The sequence below is a fragment of the Prinia subflava genome, chromosome 10 (genome assembly GCF_021018805.1).
Source record: "Prinia subflava isolate CZ2003 ecotype Zambia chromosome 10, Cam_Psub_1.2, whole genome shotgun sequence".
Taxonomy (NCBI): domain Eukaryota; kingdom Metazoa; phylum Chordata; class Aves; order Passeriformes; family Cisticolidae; genus Prinia; species Prinia subflava.
Genome location: NC_086256.1, coordinates 22149256 through 22170628, shown reverse-complemented (window position 1 = coordinate 22170628; position 21373 = coordinate 22149256). Strand labels below are relative to the sequence as shown.

The 21373-nt window shown below is 37.3% G+C and overlaps 1 protein-coding gene across 3 annotated transcripts in view; it reads right to left on the bottom strand.

The window, feature by feature from the left end:
* Positions 1-21373, bottom strand: part of DENND1B (DENN domain containing 1B) — a 152735-nt gene that overhangs the window by 7710 nt on the left and 123652 nt on the right. For all 3 annotated transcript variants that reach the window (XM_063407695.1, XM_063407693.1, XM_063407696.1), the window contains 6 exons: positions 18183-18223; positions 17301-17369; positions 15094-15150; positions 14189-14299; positions 2131-2210; positions 866-1079 (listed from right to left, as the gene is read on the bottom strand). In XM_063407695.1, the coding sequence (XP_063263765.1) occupies positions 866-1079; positions 2131-2210; positions 14189-14299; positions 15094-15150; positions 17301-17369; positions 18183-18223 (572 nt within the window). The remainder of the gene's footprint in view (positions 1-865; positions 1080-2130; positions 2211-14188; positions 14300-15093; positions 15151-17300; positions 17370-18182; positions 18224-21373) is intronic.

Genomic DNA, 21373 nt, shown 5'->3' with positions numbered 1-21373 from the left:
TCCTCTTTGCTTCATTATACCAACTTTAATATTGAAAGTTTTTTGGTCAAACAAAACTGAGCATTTTATTAATCTAACCCCTGTGTGACACTCATAATATAAAATTTTACAAGCTTTATAAATATTTGCATCAGTATTTGCTGCTCCAGTAACAAATCTTCTACTATACGACCCCTTTCAGCAAAAGTAAGTGTTGGACAGCTGATATGTGCTGGAATTCAAAAACACTAAGCTTTTTTGGCTAATACCACAGCAGTGACTTGGTGAGAGTTTAAAACTGTAGGCAAGCAGTGTGTTTACACTAAGGGACCAGTGCCACTCTACCTAAAATAGGAACAAGGAGCCCTCTTAGAAAACTCTGGAGTACTATTCTAGCAGTGTTTCAGGTGCAATTACCACCTGGATCCTATGACTTAAATCAAGAAGGAAACATCATTATATCACTATGACTAGTCTAAGTCTGCAAGGTGAAAATGAAAATGTCTTCTAAACTGCATTAAAAAACCCTAAAATCACCTCAAGGCATATCAGATTTAACAGCAAAAAATTACTATATTATATAAATACAATATTAAACTATTTGATTAAGGAAATTATTATACTGTTCACAGTTCTCTATGTGGTTACTGCTTTAAGAGAAAAATACTGTTCCAAGATGACTTAGTAACCTGGACAATTTCTTGGCTGGTGAAAAACCATCATGCAGTGGCCAGCATAAGTGTACTTTATATAGCCCTAGGAAGACACATCAGCAATTCTAAGGACTGTGCTGCAGAGTCTGAGCTGCATGCTGTTCATTCCACAAGTGCAGGATTCCACTGTAAACAGACTTGGGTTGGTTTTCAAATGAAAGCAGAAGACTAACCGCAGACTTGTAATCAATGTCATCCATTGATCTAAAGAAATCCAGGCTCTTTGCTCCTGAGAGTTTGCCTTGATCTGAACTGTGTGTGCTCAGCGTGTCCAGAATCTCTCCAAGCAAGTCCATTTCTCCTTGATGCTGAATTATTCCAGTTTCACCAGAACCATCGCTATCATAAAAGTAAGCAGAAGCCTCTTCACTGTCTTCTGATGATAACCTGAAAACAAAACTTTTCCATCAGATAGGAACATAAAAATATTTTATTATATATTTTACTATAGCCACTTCTGAAAGGACATAGGAGAATGCATTTCAAGACCTTTGATCAGGAACATAAACCTGGAATATCTTTCTACTCAAGAATTTTCCTGAACACGGATATATGGTGTCAGTGGAGACGCAGTTACCATTAGCTGCCTCCTGGCCCAGCCAAACACTTTGTTCTAGTGGCAAGACTCTCCTACTGCAACTCCTCCTCCATCACACGGGCAGATTTACTGATGTACTGCCCATGTGCAAGGAGAACTGGTGCTTTTGTCTCTTAGTTCCTCTCTTGTTCATTGCAATATCCTTACCTCGGACCCCCACCCTACCATGGTCTTTTTCTTCCTCTGTCTATCAATACTGCTACAAAGGCTGTTTTCCATGGCTCACTGTTTTCATTATATCCTTTTAACACTTCACTAGTTCCCTCTTCCCTACTATACCACAGCTTAAGCTGCTTGATTTTGCTTTCAATATCCTTTCTGGTTTATAGCCATATGTTCATTATCAAAAATCGACTCCTGAATTCAGAAAATGCCTCAATGCAGCTTAAGCCTCAACATACAGTTTTCCTTTAGTTCTCATATAGGAAGACCTTGATATAAAACTTACAAGGCATTATTTGTCTTTCAGACACTTCAAAAAATGTCCCATTGTCATGGCCACAACACAAGCCGTAAAGAATAGATTAGCTGAGGTCACTGCCCACCATGTTGACGAATATTTTGTGATTTCTTTGTGTATGTAGTCTTTTTATCTGGAGGCTGTGAAGACTGAGGATTATGTCAAGCTCTTCTGGACACTATAAATAATGGAAAGATATAATAGCCTCTCCCTCTTTTTAAAGCAGATTTAAATCCTAAACTACTGGACATCATCTACATCAAGAATTGAGTTAGCAGCCTGGACAGGAGAAAAATGTGCCACTTGAATTCCACTTTGCTGAATAACACTTGTTACTTTCTCTCCTAAACATACATAACACATCCAAACAGGCTTCTTACTTGCTTGTTCTCTCAATTTCATCATCGTCGTCTTCATCCAAGGCAAAATTCTGGTTACTAAGGCGCTGGTTGAAACGAGTCTGGAGGAAGGACAATTAACATTATCATTTTGTTTTATTTTTTTCTTTCAGCATTACTTATTCGGAGACCAGCTGCCACTTTACTCATTAGGGCTTCTGAGCACTTGATGAGGAAAACCACATATTGATCAAGTCTTGTAAAGGTTGCTCCAAGTCCTCAAGCATCACCAATTAAAAAGAACCATTCCTCTTCATGGCCTATGGAGGGCCTCCTTATTTATGCAAAGCCTGGAGTGCCTTATCATTTATGCAAAGCATTGATTAGCAGAAGACTGGATATTGGAGGAAAAGCATCACTTAAGTCTCCCAGCTACCCTTTCTTGAAAGCACTTCACAAAAAGCACCGTGGTTTAGCACCTTCTGGCAGAAATATTTGCCAAGCTGTGGTTCATGTGGTCTATTGAGCATGAAGAAAAATTGATGTTTGAAGTGGCAAATACAAAGGAAGTTGGGAGTCTCTTTACACAGCTATGTTTATATTATGGTGCTGCACAGGACTGCAGAGTAAATAATATCCAGGTCAGAAATTTTGCATTAAGAATGCCTTTGTGCAGGATAATTTACTGTGGATTACAGTTAATTCCAACCCAGTGCACAATCAGAGCACCCCAAGAGGACTTTGCATGGAGAAGCCAGTGTGCTGTAAATTCACACATTTCTGTATGGAATACTCACTTATTACATCAAATTATTATTCAGCAAACAAAAATAGGCTAAAGAATTTCACAATAATTAGAAAAAAGTCTCTGTCCTGACTAGGAAGCTTAAATCAGGAATTTTAAGTCACTTGAACTTTGCAAATGACTTACAGTCTTCAGGACTATAAATCTCTTATACTTGTTTTGTATCAAAAACTTTTTGTATAAGAAGTTTAACTATACTAGCAAGCAGTGTACTGAGTAGATTGTGAACCCTGCATAGCTACCAATAATTTCAACAATTTGTACAGAGGGAAAACAGCATTAGCTGACTTTGAGGAAAATCATACACAAGTCAGAAGTGCTACTGCCCACATCTCACCATGCAGTTCACCAAATGCCTAAACCTGCAACAAGCCCCTGATGGGGAAGAAATATGGCCTTAATTTCACACTACAGGGAGCTTGAAAATCTCACACTGCAAGGATTTCAGTATGTTACCTATTACAGATGTTGTCAGTGTTCTACAAATACCAGGATGCTCTCTGAAACTCCCCACCACCTCGTTGTTTACAGGAACATCTCAGTATTCATTCTTTAGAGAATGAGACTTTTCTCTTATTCAGTAAGAGAGAATTTAATTAAACCAGCGAGTTTTGATAACACTTTCCACAGTTCTTTGCCCTCAAAGAGGAAACATATGGTTCTTAATGTGTTAAACCAAGTAATAGTTGACGGAAAATGAGAGAATTATTACAGTATTAGAACCCATCAAACAACCCTAACTAAGATTCATTTTGAGCAAAAGGTATAGGATGGAATACAGAGAAATAAATTATTTCTAATTCTTTCATATTTTTGTGAGTTCTGTGTGTTGTTCCCATCACTGTTGCAATCAATCTCCTGCTTGTAACTAAAGGGAAGTGAATCATTCTGTTAACTGATACTGCTGATTGGTTATCTTACTGATTCCTGTCACAACCACAGCCACTGGTTTTGGTTTAAAAGTTGCAACTTTAAGTATTTATCTTCACCAAGAAAATTAAAATACTTTGTTTCGATGACACTGGAAATAATCCACTTCCTCAAGAAAATTCTGACATGACATTTATAGTAATTCAAGCTCTAACCTGGAACTGGCTCCTGGAGGCCAAAATCCTGCCTGCCTCTCTCATTTTCTTTGAATTTGCATCAAAATTAGATGGTGCCATCACATTTACTCCTACTAACATAAATATGAGATTTTGCAGGGAAGAAGGTTCCTTAAAATGTTGAGAAGTTGCAGAAAACTAAATGGAAACTGACACTTGCTCATCAGTAGAGGAATTAACTCTGTCAATGGAATAAAATTCTACAAGATAACACTTGCTGATTTTTTTAAATAATAAATAATATTTCAAAGAGGACAGATATCAAGCTTCAAGGAAAAAATGGGAAAAAAGGAAAAAAAGCTGTGTCTTTGAGAAACGGGAGCTGAATAAAATGACGTAGAATCAGCAAACACCATAGCCCCTCAGAACATCTATGAAGGGTAATATGCAAGTGTGTTACTGAAAACACAAATAATCATATAAAGGAATGTAACAGACAAGTTGATAAACCTAAAACCTCCCTCCAAAACAAGAACTCTTAGCTCCTGATGGTCAAACTCTTTGAAAAAACATTTTTGTTACCATTTGAAATGATATGGGGTATATTATAAAATTATACAGGGAGGCTTTCAACAACTAAACCAAATAAAATGGGATTTACACAGAAAGAAAAAGATATGGGGGAAGGGAAAGGAAGGAAAATATCTGGCTGTAAATAACAACCTTCTCCAGCATTTACAGCTCTGTGAGCTAACCACAGAGACAACAAGCAACACATGTTTTTGAATAGGTGACTTTCCTTTAGGAGCTGTAATAAAAACGACTGCAAGGGAGGGGTATGTCCAGACTACTTTGCAAAGAAAGAAAAAGAAAGAAAGGAACCCTTAATAAATTTCAAAAGGAGAGCTATAAAACTTTTTCAGTGCTCCACTAGGCAAAGTGACAGAGTATGTGCACCTGCAAAAGCTGTCAGAGTCATTTAAGAAGTCTTTCCATTACTGACGTACCCTGCTGTTTGCAGTTATTTAAGCTTTTAATTTCTGTCTTTTCTGCATTTTGAAGTGTGTAACCTTTTTTATACCCCTTTATGAAAAAAGGACAGACTTCTGCTTCCTTCCTGATTAGCATTCTAATAACAACCAGACCATTTAAATTTATTACCACAAGAAATGATATGGCAGCAGTCTTTTCTTGCTGCACCAGAACTTTATAAAGTCTTAATAGACTGCTGTCATGTTTTTTTCTATAAAATAAAGGAATAAACTTCTTTAAAGTACCTGGTTGTTTTGCTTCTTCCAAACAGTTCTGCTTGGATATTAAATCTATTACTTAATGTATTTATTTTATATCACAGCCAGAACAGGGATTCAACTTTTGCTGTTTCAGATTTCTCTCATCTTCTTGCACATGGCCTCTCATCTCTCATTTTGCTTGGAATGTAAGAGCTGAGCACATTTAAACACAAGCTCATGCTCTCCACAAGCTGGTGTGAGGCTATAGATCCTTTTTGTATTCACCATATCCATCCCCTCCAGTTGCTGACCTGCTTCAAAATCTTCTGCAAGTAGTCTGCAGCCTCTACAGACCTGAACCAATGCTGACCACCGAAACAAGGAAAGGAGCTGACAGTATAAATACAGTAGAACCAAATAAAGGGAGAATCAGTCCTTAAACTGTTCTCTTTTGCTTGCTGGTAGCCTCACAAAATGTACTACTTTGGAATCAAAATGCCAAAATACCTGAATGCTAAAAGACTTAAATGTAAGATGGTTGTATTCTTGATTGGGCATGAAAGTCAATCTTTGAAATGTCAGCTTTTTATATAATGCTAGACCTTTCAGACATCCAGCTTTTGGTAATGAGTGCTTATTGATTGATACTAAGGCAGGAAGTTTAACAAGGCTGCTGCTATTAATTACACTCAAAGTGAAAAACAAATAATCTTTTGATAAATGGCAGCACGAATATAATTTCACATTTACTGGCTATTCAATACATCAACACAAATATAAAATTTGAAAAAAAGAAAAAATATATACCATGGTTTAAATCTATGAAGTACTGTTGCCTTTTTCTTAAAAATTTAGAGATAATTCATTCAGTGTGAGAAAGCAAAATAAATACAAGCCCACTGTTATTTATGATTTGGTATTCTATTTTTCCCATCCTCCTCTACAACCAAATCACAGACATAATTATGGCTTCATCCAGTAGGGAAGCAAAAGTTTTCTCAATCAGACTTTCCAGTAAAGCACACCTCGTCGTGTTCCTTTCCGGTTAAACACCGTGACCTAGAGCCGTGACTCACAGGAAGGTGCTCCTCATTACACTCCCCGAGAGCTGAGACTGATGAAAGAAGAGGGAAAGCAGAGACAGAAAAGAGGAACAGATTCTAACCAAGAATGCTCTGATATCAGAAAACTGTGCTGGGTATAAATGAAAAAGATACTACCAGAAATATGTGTATGGGCACAGTGCTTTGAAATGCCAAGTACACTTTGATGCCACAGAGATCTCCAGTGACTATTGTAAAGCTCTAGGAACCCCTAATACCTATGCTGAGGTAGCATTTATTATAAGTAGGATGATAAATTCGTTGAGATACTTAGTCAAGGATAGCACATGTAATTACTTTTGTTCTGAATTACTGTGGTGAAAAATGAACAAGCTCTCAGCTCCCGACCATTTACACACACTACACTCCTGAACACAAATATCATTTAAGAACTGTGTAACACTAGTCTTCCTTTTAATTAATTAATTCATAATAATAGTAATTTTATTAATCATGCTTCTGCAAGTATTTTTTCAAAAATAGTTATGCTTTGCTCCAAAACAAGCAACCTCCCACTTTCCCTGAGGAATGGCAGAGCCTTTTTTCCTCAGGAAGCCTGAGCCCCCCGAATGAGCCCGAGGCCCCACTCTGCCCAGAGGGAGGCACCACCTCCCAATAGCCAGATCCCGCTTTTCCCAATGGCACCAGGCTATTCTTGGCAAACCGTCCTGTCCTCAGCTGCTGATGCACCGTGGCACCGTGCCACGCACCATTCGAGCTGCAGGGAGTGCACCATCCCTAGGCAGCCTGCCTCCACTTGAATTGGCAACAAGCACAAGTGTTAGCCTTTTAAAACAGGACGTGGAGATTTGCAGTGCCATTTGCAACAACTGAAGCCAGCAGCTCATTTTTTTGTGCATGATTTTAAGAATTAGATTCACCAGGCAGAATCTGCAGTGGCAAAAACAGAGAAATATATCACTTACGTTCCCTTTTCTGATGGTTGTTAATGTCCTAATGTACATTCAATGATTAGACAGAAGAAAAATTATAGAATGGAGGGCTGAAGGGGTCACAGCAGACAGAAAAGCAGGAAGATAAGGGAGAATGTGTGTCAGAAGAGAAAAACTAATCAGTGTCCAAAGCCACAAGAATGTTTACATGAACAAAACCAGAAAAGGGAACAGGGATTTGAGGTAAGAAGGAAGTTGAGACTTGAAAGTAACTCAGGTGCACAGTGTGAGACTTTAGTGAAGCAGGACAGCTGTAAATCCAGTTTATTTGGCTGGAATGTGCTCTCTATTTGATACAATTCCTAAGCAGATAAAAGAGTGACTACTGGTTAAATTGATCTTTTGGGTAAAATGTGCATCATACCCTTACATCAGCAGAACTATCTCATGGTACAATCACTGCTGAGAGCACCATTTGCTGGTCATGTGTGACTTTCTCAGAGGAAAACTTAGCAAAAATACCTGAGTCCAAATGTACAATGTAAAATGACCATAAACACAAACATCCTACACCTCCAGACCTCAGCAGCACCGAACCCTGTCCATCAGACCGATGGACTGTGGCAGATGCTGTCTGAGGGAAGCTCTGAATGAAGCTTGAAAACAGACTAACCTCATGGCAAGAAAACAAAGACTGTGCCTTAGAAATACTGACTCCAAGCACGTTTCCACACTGTCTAGGGATTCCAAACAGAAGAATTACCAAGGAGGAGTCCCTCCTCCTGTTTGACACCAGCAGGAGTCCTCTGCACAAGAAATAATCTTTCTCTGCAAGGTGCTGTGGAATTTGGCTGGCACTTGGAGTTGGATGTTACTAATTTCAGCTATTTTAGGGCCCAAGTTAGACAATTAGCAGCAGGGCAGAGGCATCATCAGGATGCAATCGAGATTCTAGGAGGGCTGAGCTGCTCTTTAGTCATGCCCCTCTCTCCACTTACTGCAGAAAGAGCCTAAGGCAGCACTGCTGCTAACTTCAGCATTTCTGAATTATCTAAAATTAGACAGGCTGTATCTGGACTCTCACATTCAGAGATGTGATTCAGAGATCCCTGCAGGAAAGGATTTTCCCATTTCTTCTATTTCTCCCTCCTTTTGCCTTTAAACAATTTTTTTACTTTAATTGAACTTCTTTATTTTTTTTTAGATTTTAGGTACATGAACGCAGAGAGGAAGGAAATGTTAGGGTACTAGATTTGAAGTTTTAGATGTAAAGTGATGCTCTTCAAACTTTCAAGCCAGAAGGCAAAAGCAACGTGGAAGTCAGGACACAGGTTCCAAGTGTTGTCTGATGGCTCCCCTGGCTCCCTGATTTAGTGGAGCAAAACTATAACTCATGGAAGACAGAAGATATGCAGCAAAAGAAAGCAAAAGATATCACTGCTACATTAAGATATCAATAAATTCTGATGAAAAAATTAATCTGGTTATTTCAATTAAATACTGAGGACAGAAAGGTTCACCCAGTTTGAAAATACTTTGCAAGACAGAATTTCTCTCTGAGATCCTCCAGAAAAAGGAAACATTGCTAGACATACCAGTACTGTTTGTTTGTTTGCAGAAGAAAGACCCTCTGAAAGGCTGCACTTCTATTAATTAAAAAACTTGAGGAACAGGGCTGCAACAGCCAGGAAAAGAATCTGCAAACTCCTTATTTGTATCAATTTTTCTTTCAGTAAGATAAATCAGAGGTAGATATTCTGATGACTTTGCCCTGAAAAACCAAGAATTCCACAAAAAATTCCAGAGCAACCTCCTGACCATTACCCCATCTATTTTGTAAAAAAAAAAAAAAATTGGAATATCAGTGAAGAGGTTTCTCAAGTGATTTTACAGCAGAACTCCAAGACAAACAGCCACAAGGCTGACACTGGTTTATAGGTGCAGAAGAAACAGCACAACTCTGCTGAGGACAGTCACTGTCACTGTTCAGTGGGAAGCAGGGTTTCACCAATCTGGTAATTATACCTCTATAACTGGGGTGCTTCCATTCCCTATTCCTGAAAATACTGTCATGCATGATACACAAAACCATCTAAACACTTAATTTGCACAAAATCCAGGGACAGATAAAGGAAGTACCCCCTGATTTGTAAGAGGTCTTTGCTGTACCAGGCAAGGCTTGCACAGGCAGAGGACCCCCGTGTGCTCTGCCACTTTGGAAAGGAACCGGAGCCACGAGAGGGCACTCTCGTAATCTGCAATTTGAATTTTGGCTGCCTAGACTTCTCATTTTTAATTAAAAGGAAATCTGACTGTTTTGTAGAATGAAGAGATCTTACTTGACACAACAAGACAAAAGATTTTTCTCCAAATTAAAGGAAGCGAATGAGATCTACAATATTTTCACATTACACCACATTAGCTAAAGAAACAGAATTTACTGATCAACCAATGATCACTTCAAAACTGTATTTTATGGAAGGAAAACGTGATTTACATTAAAAACTAGCTTGTACTGTTTATGACATCTTTCAATTTATAATATTTCAATCAATGAGGGCAGAAGAAACCTCCAGCAACAGAACCAGTGTTGTATGTGGTTGGTGGGCATAAATGTGATCTTAAGCCCATTGTCTGAATACAAATACAGGTAAAATGTGCTTAATCAGATTCATGTTTCTGAAATCACTGTGGGGCTGACTGTGGATATTTTTTCTAAAAGATACTCAGTCATCTTATATAGAATATTCAGCACTGCATTATCACTGCATTATCACAATCTCCTCTCTTATTTTCCTGGAAAAAAAAAAGTCTTCAGAATAGCCCACCCTCACCATCTTTTTCAGGTTAGGAGGGTAATCAGTTACTAGAAGTCCTTTGTAGCTAATGATTATGTCATTTATTTCACTGGCCATTGTAGGGATATTGAAAAATGGGGCACTCCTGAAGGTAAGGTTATTCTGAACACATCTTCCTGCCTGACACTTGCTGTCTTTGTTGAACAGATGCCAAGCACACCTACTGCAAGCTGAATTATATATTGTACAGTCTCTAGGACATACTTCAATAAAAGTGGAAAGGCTATATTTGCAATAGGATTAAAAAAAAGAAAGAAAAAAAATTTTAAAACCTCTCTTCTGTTTGAGAACACCAAGAAAAAAGTTTAGTTTAACTTGATTTTTATTAAAAGTGTTTTTAAAACCCTCTTAGACACTGTATTTGGATTCTGCAAAGTCATGGCGAGTAGTTCACTTGGTATCTTCAATACGGGAACATTTAAAGCAGTGCTAAGACACAGTGACTGGTAAATCCACATGCCTATTTCCATTACAGATGGAAAGTAGTAGGTGCCTAAAGGTACAGGTAGAACATAGATTTCCTGAGAGATAAGGGGGCATTGCTAACTTAGTAACTGCAAAGGGAACTTCTTATCTGGTATTCTGCTAATCTTCCAGAGTGTTTTATTTGCCATGAAATACTCTATGACTCTTCATATCCTGACATGGTCCATTTTCAATAAGCTACCCCAACACCTGATATAATAGTAAAACTACAAACATCATATTCATGAAATCAAATCAGATCTTCCTGGCATTCTAACCAGGATCATAATAAACATGCTCTCTTTTTAATTATACATTAATTTGGAACAATTTTACAGGACTCCAACTGCATTTGGGTACCCAGAAATCTGCACTACCTGGGAGCATATAATGGCACAGAATTAAAACAGATTATGCAAAACCAGAATGCTCCATAGTCTAAAACATGCCCTGCTGTACTTTGCTCATCAACAGTTCACGGAACTCAGTGGCATCATCCACAAGACTGCAAGAGCCTAAGCAATCTCACGCTTGCATTAATTTTTATTTCAAAAATTTTAGCTGGTGATTTCTTGTATCTTCTACATTCCTAATTAATGTAGGAGGTGAAACGCACCCGAGACACATTATTAGCTCCAGGCATGAAACAGTTAACAGCAGCGCACATGCCAAGGTTTTAATAAGGCTTAACAATAAAAAGCTTCAATCCTCCACTTTCACTCGATTTTGTTGTTGTGGTTTTCCCTTGCTCAGGGCAATCCATCTGTTAATGTTGACTCGCAGTAGAGCTCAGCTCGCACATGTCTGCAGAGCCTGCACGGGCTCAGCTGAGCGCGCAGAGAGCCCGGCTCGGATGAACCGCGCGCACGGGCACCAACCACTGCACCCTCAGCTCCCTCCTTCAGAAACACTCTCCAAATGAAAATTATAGGGGGCATGCTGAGCGCTCCAGTTTGCAATAATGTATTTAATTATTTATCCTCTGGTTAGCTTTTGACAGCTATTTTAGATGATATAATGTTTTTTTATTTGCTGCTGATTTTTCTTAAGTCTCTTGCCAATCGGTAAAAGAAAAAATACAATAAAGCCACTATGACAGCAGTGATAAAGCTTAGTAAATATTCATTGTTAAAAATGGCTCTGCACTGTGACCAGTGCTGGTATTCTCCCTGGGCCAAACTGGCTGTGTTTTCAATAAAAGCAGAGAAGTATCCTTTCCCTTGAGCCCTGTTAGGCTGAGCTGCAGTTGGAACTGTCATCCTCACACAAAAGCAAAGGGGTTGGGTTTTACAAACGCAAAGCCTAATTGGGAGATCTTCATGGCTGTACCCCTTGACATTTATTAAAGCCTCATCAACAAAACAGGAAATAACCGTACTAATTAGCAGACCCACATACAAACGCCTGTTTGTTGGAGTAAAAGCAGATTCACTTCCTATTGTAAAGGAAACATCATCTCATACCCCCAAATCCTGTTGCGAACGAATTTTTAAAATTATCTTTCTCAGTAAAGCAAACTTTTGTATCTTACATAACTTTTCAAAGTAGGTTTTTCAGCATATCAGATAACTCTTAATATTTAACTGTTTCCAAGAAGTGGAGAAGGAAAAGCTCAATGCATACTTCTAATACAACATAACATATGACACCAAATTCTTTGTATTTCCAATTTTCTAAATGTTTTAGTACAGAACAGATAGTAATAAAGTGCAGAGGTGCCTCTGTTTTGGAAGCAGGATGACCCTTAAAAGCAATCACTCTCTCTTGTTCATTGTTTATCTAGGTTTGGGGTGGGTATTTCACTACACCAATATAACAACTTAATCAGTATCTGTTCATTAAATATGTATCAAATTGCCAGAACTGCACATTAGCACTAACCTTATACTGATACGGCCACTGGTAAAGATAATTTTAGAAACCCAGGTAAAGAGTCTGATTTGCAGGATAAAGACTACCACAAAAAGGATTACACCTGACAATAACAGCACTCTGAATTTCACTTATTTTAAACAGCAGATTCAGTACTAGATCAAACATGCTCTCTCTCATACACATGCATTGTGAATACAAATATATATATATTTCATTTGGATGTAAACTTTAAAATCACCACTTATTAATAAAGAATTTATGTTACCTTATTCAAATACCAAGATCAACAATAAAACAAGAGTAGCAACAACAGATTTATTTATCAGAAGTCCTTTGGTTTGTTTGCTTTTGAAGAGGAGGGAAAAGAGAATGGCATGAGTGAGAGGTGAATGGGATCTTGGAGGGCAATCCCCATGTGCTCTTTCCTGCCCGCTGGGTTCATGTGACATTTGGGACAAGGGCTGGGGAGAAGACACCTTTGGTTTGGAGCAGGGCAAAACCGTGAGGCTCTGAGTTCCCAGCTTTGTTGGTAATACCCCCCACATACACACATGTACATGTGTCCATTAACACGTGTGTGTGCGTGCATGGAAACAAAGCCAGGCACACATCTGCACTCCTGCCTTGTTTGCAAAGCTAAAGGACACCGGGCAGAAACAGCAATGATCACAGGATTCAGCACTGTACAGCTGCACACACACAAAAACACAGGGAAATTCAACTGTTCTGTCGGAACACACGCCTTCAAAAGAAATCTTTAATTGCACCAAGGTGAATTATATTCCTTTGTATCCCTAGACTCCTGTACATAACAATAGGCAGCACTACCATATCAGTGAAGCAGAAAGTCTTTGTATTATTTATAACCCTTCTAAAAATAATGACTTAATACTAATGTACAGTTTCACTATCATTTAGCAATCATCTGCATCAGTTTGATGGTGTATTTCAGAAACTCTGTGTTTACTACTGATAAAAAGTAATTCAAAATGAAATTGATTAAATAGACAACCCAGATTTTAATTTTTGCAGTACCTAGAGCAAAATATAAATGTTGTTAGGTCAATTGCACTGAATTTGTATATTTAATTCTCATGTTAGGAAGATGCAGGCATTAAAAATCCACATATATTAAAAACATGCTATAACAATACAACGTAAAAATAAACACCCATGCATTAAAAATATGTAAACATGCAGGTAAATACTGTCAAGAAAAAAATGTTAGAAAAACTACTTTGTTGATATTTTTGAAAAAAACTGTCAAAATGGATCTGAAAACATTTAAAAACTTGCCAAAGTTGAGACACTACACCTGTTACTTCAAATCTAGACTAGAAAGGATTAGAGAACAAAGCCAAGACACTGGCACTGCATTAACTAGCTGACTAATAAACAAAATAATAAATCATAACTATCTGAGCAAGGTTAAAGCCCATATGACTGCCAAAACAATTTATTAGAAACACAAAATTATTATGCCTTAAAAGAAGTGAGATAGCTGCATACAGATCTATGAATAGACCAGACTCTATTTTTTTTTGAGAAGCCTTTCTCAAAACCAGCATTTTAGAATTACATCTCAGATCCATACTTACAGATCTCCTGCTCTTTCCCCTCCCAACAGGGATGAAACACAAATAGTATTTTTTTCTCCATACAAGCAGTGTAGAATTATTTCTATAAACACAGCCTTTTAACCACATTATCCAAACACAGACAGGAAAATCATCTTGGAAACAGATTCACAAGCACACTACTGTAAGCAGCAAAAAATTTTCCTATATGTATGTGAATACAAACAGAAGTTTCAGGTGTCTTACCTGTGCCAGTCTTCGTTTTTCTGAGCTTGTTCTTTTATCATAATGAGATGTGTAGACAGGGACAGTCTGTACTGCACCAGCACTGCAAGTCCCATACTCTTCCTCACTCTCCTATGCAACAAAACAGATTTTAATTCCTTTATTTATAATCATTATCTGCAAACATACCCTCCATATTATGCATGCAGAATGCATTCAGAATTATCTTACCACAATCTAGTACTGTCATGAAAATACCATCTGTGGTAAGAAAATCAAATTTAGCTTTTCAAAATGCTGGATTACCAACACGGTCATTTAAAAGTTGAATTGTTCAAATGTTTTTGAAATTTTTCTTAAAATAGCATAATAGGTATCCAAAAAATGGTTTCTTCTCTGTACAGAAAAATCTTACATGGAAGCAAAATTCCAAATGGGAAAAGCAGCTGCAAAATGCCTAAACCATCTTTTCTGACAGTTTGTGAGGTTGCTTTTGCAAAATGAAACTATTCCTTCATCTTGAAACGCTGCTATTGTTCATGTATCTTATGGAACTAGAACTGGACAACCTCCTGAAATACACTGTACTGCAAGACTCTCCCTTCTCAAATTCTCAGCTTGAAGCAAAGGCTTTGATTGTGATATCAAAGCAATCAATTTTATGAAAACATACATCCTCTTAATGTATCTTTGAAGACCTCTGTTGTTCTATGATAAAATATGCAAACAATAAAGAGATTATTCAGTGGATGCATAGAATGACAGATACTTGCCAGAGGGCTCGTTATGAAAAATGTATTGTTGAACAAAGGGCTAAGCATATTTCAAAAGTCATTAAAAACACAAATCTCATGTGATTTGTAAAGTATAAGCTTCAAACTGATAGAGGAAGCAGTGTAAGAAAGTAAATAAAGTGTGCTACATACCTTGTGTTTTAACTTACTCTTCACTTCCTTTATTCCTTGCTTTGCCTGGTTTTTTGCCTGTAGAAATAAAAGGACTTAAATTGCTCTGCAAGACACTGACTGTAGTCACAGGACATGCCTTATGATGCCATTCTTATTTTGCCTCTTTTTTAAACACTTGGTGATATAGAGAAGGGCAATAACCTTTATCACTAAATTCAAACACACACTGCCACCATAGTTTTTATATTCATGCTTTTTCCACAAATTTAAGGATTTTTTTTCAGTACATCCATGCCAGTGCTGTGAAAACATACTCAAAAATTCTCCATTCTTACTAGGAACAGGCTAAGAATGGTCACATATATCACTCCTTTATTTGATATGCTCCTTTAGATTTGAAAGGGTATTTTAGCAATAAAGCATGCTGAAGAAATGCTAAGATTTTGAAGATGACTGCTACAGTGTTCCAGTCTGGCAACTTGCAGGGCAACATCAACCTTAAGAGAAATGAAGTGATTTCATATGCAGATGGAGATTTTGCCCAGTGTTGCTGAACAGCACAGTGCTGCTATTTAGGGGAGAATTCTGTATGCATTAAAAGAGGCAGACAAGAATCATTGTTGCACAAAAAACCCACCAAGAATATTCTTCTATACAGAAAGGAATTATCAATATGGAATACCATGTTGTTAGGCCAAAAGAATGAGAGAGAGAGAGAAGGGGGGAGAAGGCAACAAAATGAAAGATGGGGGCATAACACCTAAAACCCAAACAGAAACCAAATGGTCTTTCCTACAAAAATATGGGCAAAAACTACAAAAGTTTTCAAGGTTGGCTTGAAAATAGGAATTTTAAAATACATTCAAGGGCATAAATATCAGAAAACCACTTATTTTTCTGTGGATTTTTTGTACATGGCAATTCAGAAAAATCATCATTTTCTCGAATCAAGAGGTCATAGTTTTTTTGATCCTTAAATCATTCATCCATAAGCTCAGTAATAGCACGATGGGGTGCCATGTACCAGATGCTAACCTGAAAGGCACTTTAAACTTTCCAGATCCTGCTCACGGCATTTGAATGAATTTTTGAGTGCTTTGTTCTAACTCTGAGGGATGGTACCAATGACACTACTCAAAGCTCCCAATCAGTTACGTGACAATTAAGAAATGAATATTTCAGTTCTCTGTTAGGAGGTTCCATAAAGGACAACAATGTAAGAAATTAAATGGGGTAGCAATATGGATACCATATACATAAAGATCCTCAGAAGTTTACTGTAGTTTTCCTGGCATATACAAAAGTTCACTTTGAGGAACCTTTACTATCAAGGACATAATTATCAAAATTGAAGGCTGAACCACAGTCTAAGATAGTGCAAATGAAGAAGAATAATTTGCAGATGAACCATTTTTTTAAATTATAAATGAGTCCATGAATATGAAGTATATTTAATTTATTTACCTGCTTCTCTCTATGTCTGCTGTGTTTTTCAAGTGATGTAAAATTAAAAATTCTGTTTGAAAACTTTACTTAAAATACTTTAGCACAGACTGATTTACTGATTTATTCAGGACTATTTATAATGCATCCAGCTAGTGAAACATTTGGAAAAGCAAAAAGGAAGCCAAAAATCTTTTCCCATGTATTATAAAAGCAACTTTAAAATACTTCTCAGTTTATTTTTTTCTATTGCTGTTTTACCATACTGCATAATACAGTACAATCTCACATGCTTCATGGGGTAGGCAGTCTTTGAAAAATAAGATCTTTTAAGAGGGAAAGTATAAGCATTTAGCCCAGTTAAACATGAGTATTCCACTATCATTTCTAAAAGGGAGCAGATGATTTGCTGCACACATTACTGATGCTTTACGTCTCAGTAGTGCAGCACTTACTGCCAAAGTGAAATTACAGCTGTGTATCAAATACCTAAATGATATTCAAATAAGCTTCTAGGGTGTATTAGTCTGAAAGCAAGCCAGCACACTGATGCTTTGATAAAATCTATTTTTATGTACAAGCTATCCAGAAGACTTTGAACCAACTCTAAATCCTAGTGCTATATAAGAAAACCAAGGAAGCTAAACACTTTCTAAAGGCTGGAGTAATTTTTTGCAGTTTATTCAGAAAATGCTTAGGTTTTTCATCATTCAGGGAGAATGAGACGTTGCTGGAAATTGCTGTATTTTTACGTATTATTTATTTGAAAGAGATGATCTTACAAATTTATATGCTGTTTTCACAGCCGGAGTGGCTTTGGTCATCGCTGTGTTGATCAGTGCACTGCCTTTCTGAAATACACAAAAAATGTATTTAAGTAACATTTTAACACAAGGCAAACCTTAAGACAACAGCAAGGAAAAATAAAGTGTGCTGTGAAGAAGTAGCAACCTTTCTTTGCAATGGGTAAGAGCAAGTACAGCTGTGTTTCCTCCCCAACCTGCTGTCTGCAGCTACACAAGGGTTACAGTACGTCATCCCACAGCTGACACATTTATCAAGGCACTCCAACAGAATGATGGATTCTCGGTCTTCATTCACTGTTACCATTTCAAAATCAATTCAGAAGTTAGGCTATTTTTCACGTGTTCCTACCATATTTATTGTGCAACTAAAAAAAACTTTGGCCTGACAGGAAGAATTATCTCATTTAATCACACAAGAATTCTCTTAATCTAAAATATATTTTACTAATGCTGCAGAATAACAAGGTTATACCAAGGGTCTTCTGCAAGCCAAGTTGTACAAATCCATATTAACAAAACTGCTATTTACTAGAAGTGATAAGCTCCATATCAAATTGTCACACCTAATTCAGAGTTATGGAATGTAACATGATACAGAAAGCAGTGAAATCTTTTGACTACACAGACATAAAAGTGTATGCATTTTAGCATTTGTTTAGTGTATGGGAATTTTTAAAAAATTCTTCAAGAAAAAAACCTCAAAAATTTTTGCATGTACTATAGACTTGGCACTTCTTATAGAATGCACTTACATCTTTCTCACAAATGAACAAACTTTTACCATTACACAGAGGTAAGGAAAAGGATGGAGACCTAAGGGACAGGGTAGGCAGTATAATTACTTAACCAAGTTTATACCTTCACTGTGTGCATCCACTGCTGATAAGATCTTGAATTTCCTGAAAGAGAAATGTCAAATTAACACAATCAAACATACATTCAATATTTTAAATGTTGCAATCCTCTTCATTATCAGAATAAAAAATGTACTTAGAGGATTACTTATTCAATTAATTCTTTCCAGATATACAAGGAATGTGAAGATAAGAGTATGTGTACACTAAGAAAGAAACATAGGCATCTCTTACTGCTTGCTTTCTGTTTCCTTTGTAAAAGCTTACGTTTTCAACACACAAAGTTTTAATTCCAAGTGAAGTACAAAGAGAAATTAAAATGATGATAAGGTAACACACTTCTAGAAAGTATAAAAAGAAAAACACTAACTCAAAGGAAAGAATAATGTATTAATTGCATTCAAGCATAATGATCCCTCTGGGCAAACTTTCAAACAGCACAATGACACGGACTCCAGAAGGTACCATACCAAGGACAATGAAAAGAGAAAAGTCTAAGGGTTATGTCACAACTGTATATTCCTGTTCAGAAGAAAATCCTCTTAAATTATTAACTGTATCTACTTTCTTTCAGAAAGAAAAACCTCTAAAGGCAAGTGAGAGCTGCTGACTTCTGTAGGACCACGAGGACTAAACTGGCCACAAAGGTGCACGTTAAATCCTACTTGATGAAGAAGCCAATACTGCTTCCCAAAGGTGCTTCAGCTGCACAAAGTTCAGGTCCATGATCCCTGAGAAAGTTTTAGAGTACATCAGTCACTTGAATACTCCAGTACTGTGTGCTGCTACTGACCCCATACAAGACATTCACTTTGACAAGGATGCTCCAGTTTCAAACAGAGCATGACCACGTTGAAAGGGCCATACTGATATAACGTTACAGACTTTCAACAGGAGCTGGCAAAAGTCCTCAAGTGTTACAATAATCCATGAACTAAGGCCTGGCTAGAATTATTCCACTGGCTAATGAAAGCCAAAATACACTCCTAGAACATTTCTGCGAACTAACTGGATCATTGGAAAAAGTATTCCAAATTTTCAAAATTAGGTGAAGAAACATGAACTCTTTAGACTCATATCAGATACTTTCACCCATTCCACTCAGTTTTTACGAGCAATTTTGAGACAGCCAGATTCTCAGGAACAATAGCACAAGAAAGCAGTGCTCTCTTAGAGAGGAGAGACTTCATGATCATTATGATCCCATCTCCATTAAGAATGGCAAAGAGCAACCTAAAGCAGAAACAACTCATTTTTCACTCCTTTGATCTGGCCCCCTAGAACTGTCAGGGAAGGAGGCACACAAATAACACATTTAATGTGAAATTTAATCACTGCTGGGGTGTTAAGGACAAAGTATGAACCATAAGGGTGAAGCATGAACCATAAATGTTTTCTTTAATATGGTATTTCAACGCTACAGTTCTTGTCAATGATGTTCATGTATCTCTGTCTTCAGGTGTCCTTAACAGTGACATTTTCCACAGCTGAGCTTTCTCTGTAACAACCTGACTTAAACAATTAATACAAACAATAAATGGGATCACAGAAATGACCAAGTTTAATGTTCATCTAGTTCTGCAGTGACACTTCAGGGACGACAATCCAGAGAACAGTAAAATACTCATCCACAGACAGCCATGCTAACATTGCACACCCTCAGGTAGAGCTGAACCTCCTGAAGTCCTAGCAAAAAACAAAAAGTCTGATTCCTTAAAGCAAAGTATCATTACAAGGGAGTTTCATATATCTTTATTTTTCAGTTTTCCTTCTATTAGAAAGAAGGATTAGCACTTCTATTTCAGTGACATTAGACCATTTAAAAAAACCCCTGCTGTAGTAAGATTAATGTAATTAAAAACTAATTAACATATTGTACAAGAAATATGAGTACTAAACCAATCCATCACTATATTCTTATATTGAAAGCTACATAAAGCTCTTGAGAACTAATACTTCTATAGAATAAAATATAAGAGAAAATAAAATTTTAATTATAAAGTGCAAACTGTAATAAAGATTTATTTTCAGACACAGACACACAAATAAGTTTTGACCACTTTTAAAAAAAAAGAAAATCATAAAAAAAAAGAAATTTAAGTTTTATTCTTCAATTTTCAGTTTCATTTTCTTTTCTGGTTTAGTTAAACTTGCATATGTGAACAAATGCAAATTTAAAAAGACATTACTTAAAGAAACACTTCCCATTTGAATTCGACTTGGTAGTTTTTAAATTATACTGTCTACATTAAGAATGTGTTCACCTGCTCTTTTAACAGCTTGGAGCTAACACTAACTTTCTATGACTTTTCTGAAATCTGGGTTTCACCTGGTTTTTTCAAACCTTGGGCCTCCTGCTAAAGTTGACAGGGGTGAAGTCCGCAAAGAGATCATAGTTCTACCCCATTAGCGTCACAAAATGTCACCTTCAATTGCACACATATTGTTAGCCCTGCACTTGATAACAATAATGAGACAGCAGTTATGTAAATACTGAGTATGTGCCCTGAGCAATTTGTCCACAGCCTGGCACTATCAGCCTGTGTGAGCTGAAAAGCACAGAGCAGTGCGAGCCAGCCCAGCAGAGCTGAGTGGTCCCTCCTGAGCAGAGCCAGGTGAGACACGGTTCACAGCCTGCCACAGCACAGCCAAAAACAAGCTTTATCTAACTTCTACTGCAGTTTTATTGCAGCCCCCTGACCCCTACCTGCAGTCAGCAAATGAGCTCTGAATACTGACATCACCTATCTGAATGATGGATGCTCAAAGTCTCAAATCTGTTTACAGAACAGCATAACCTACCCTGAAAAGGCAGGGAAGAAGTAAATCTCTGTATAACTAACCACAATTTAATCAAGAAACAAAACCCCAAATTATCTGCTAGATTCTAGCACAAGACACAGAAGGCAGAAGAAGGCAGTGAAAATGCTGAACAAAAGAAAATATGAACATTGAGTATAGAAAAGCTATTTTTTTAGGAGGTGCAGTTGGCTCTGCAGCACTTGATAGTTTCTCTGTGGGGGCCAAATCCTCTTCTCAATGTGTCCCATCCAAGCACAGTCTTGCAAAGGAAGCCCATTCAAAGCTGCCATCTGCACCTCAGTGGGTTTGCTCAAATCACATAACCTCCATCTACTGAGGAATTTTCTACACAACTTTCAAGATTCACCATAAAATAGCATTTGTGCTGTCATG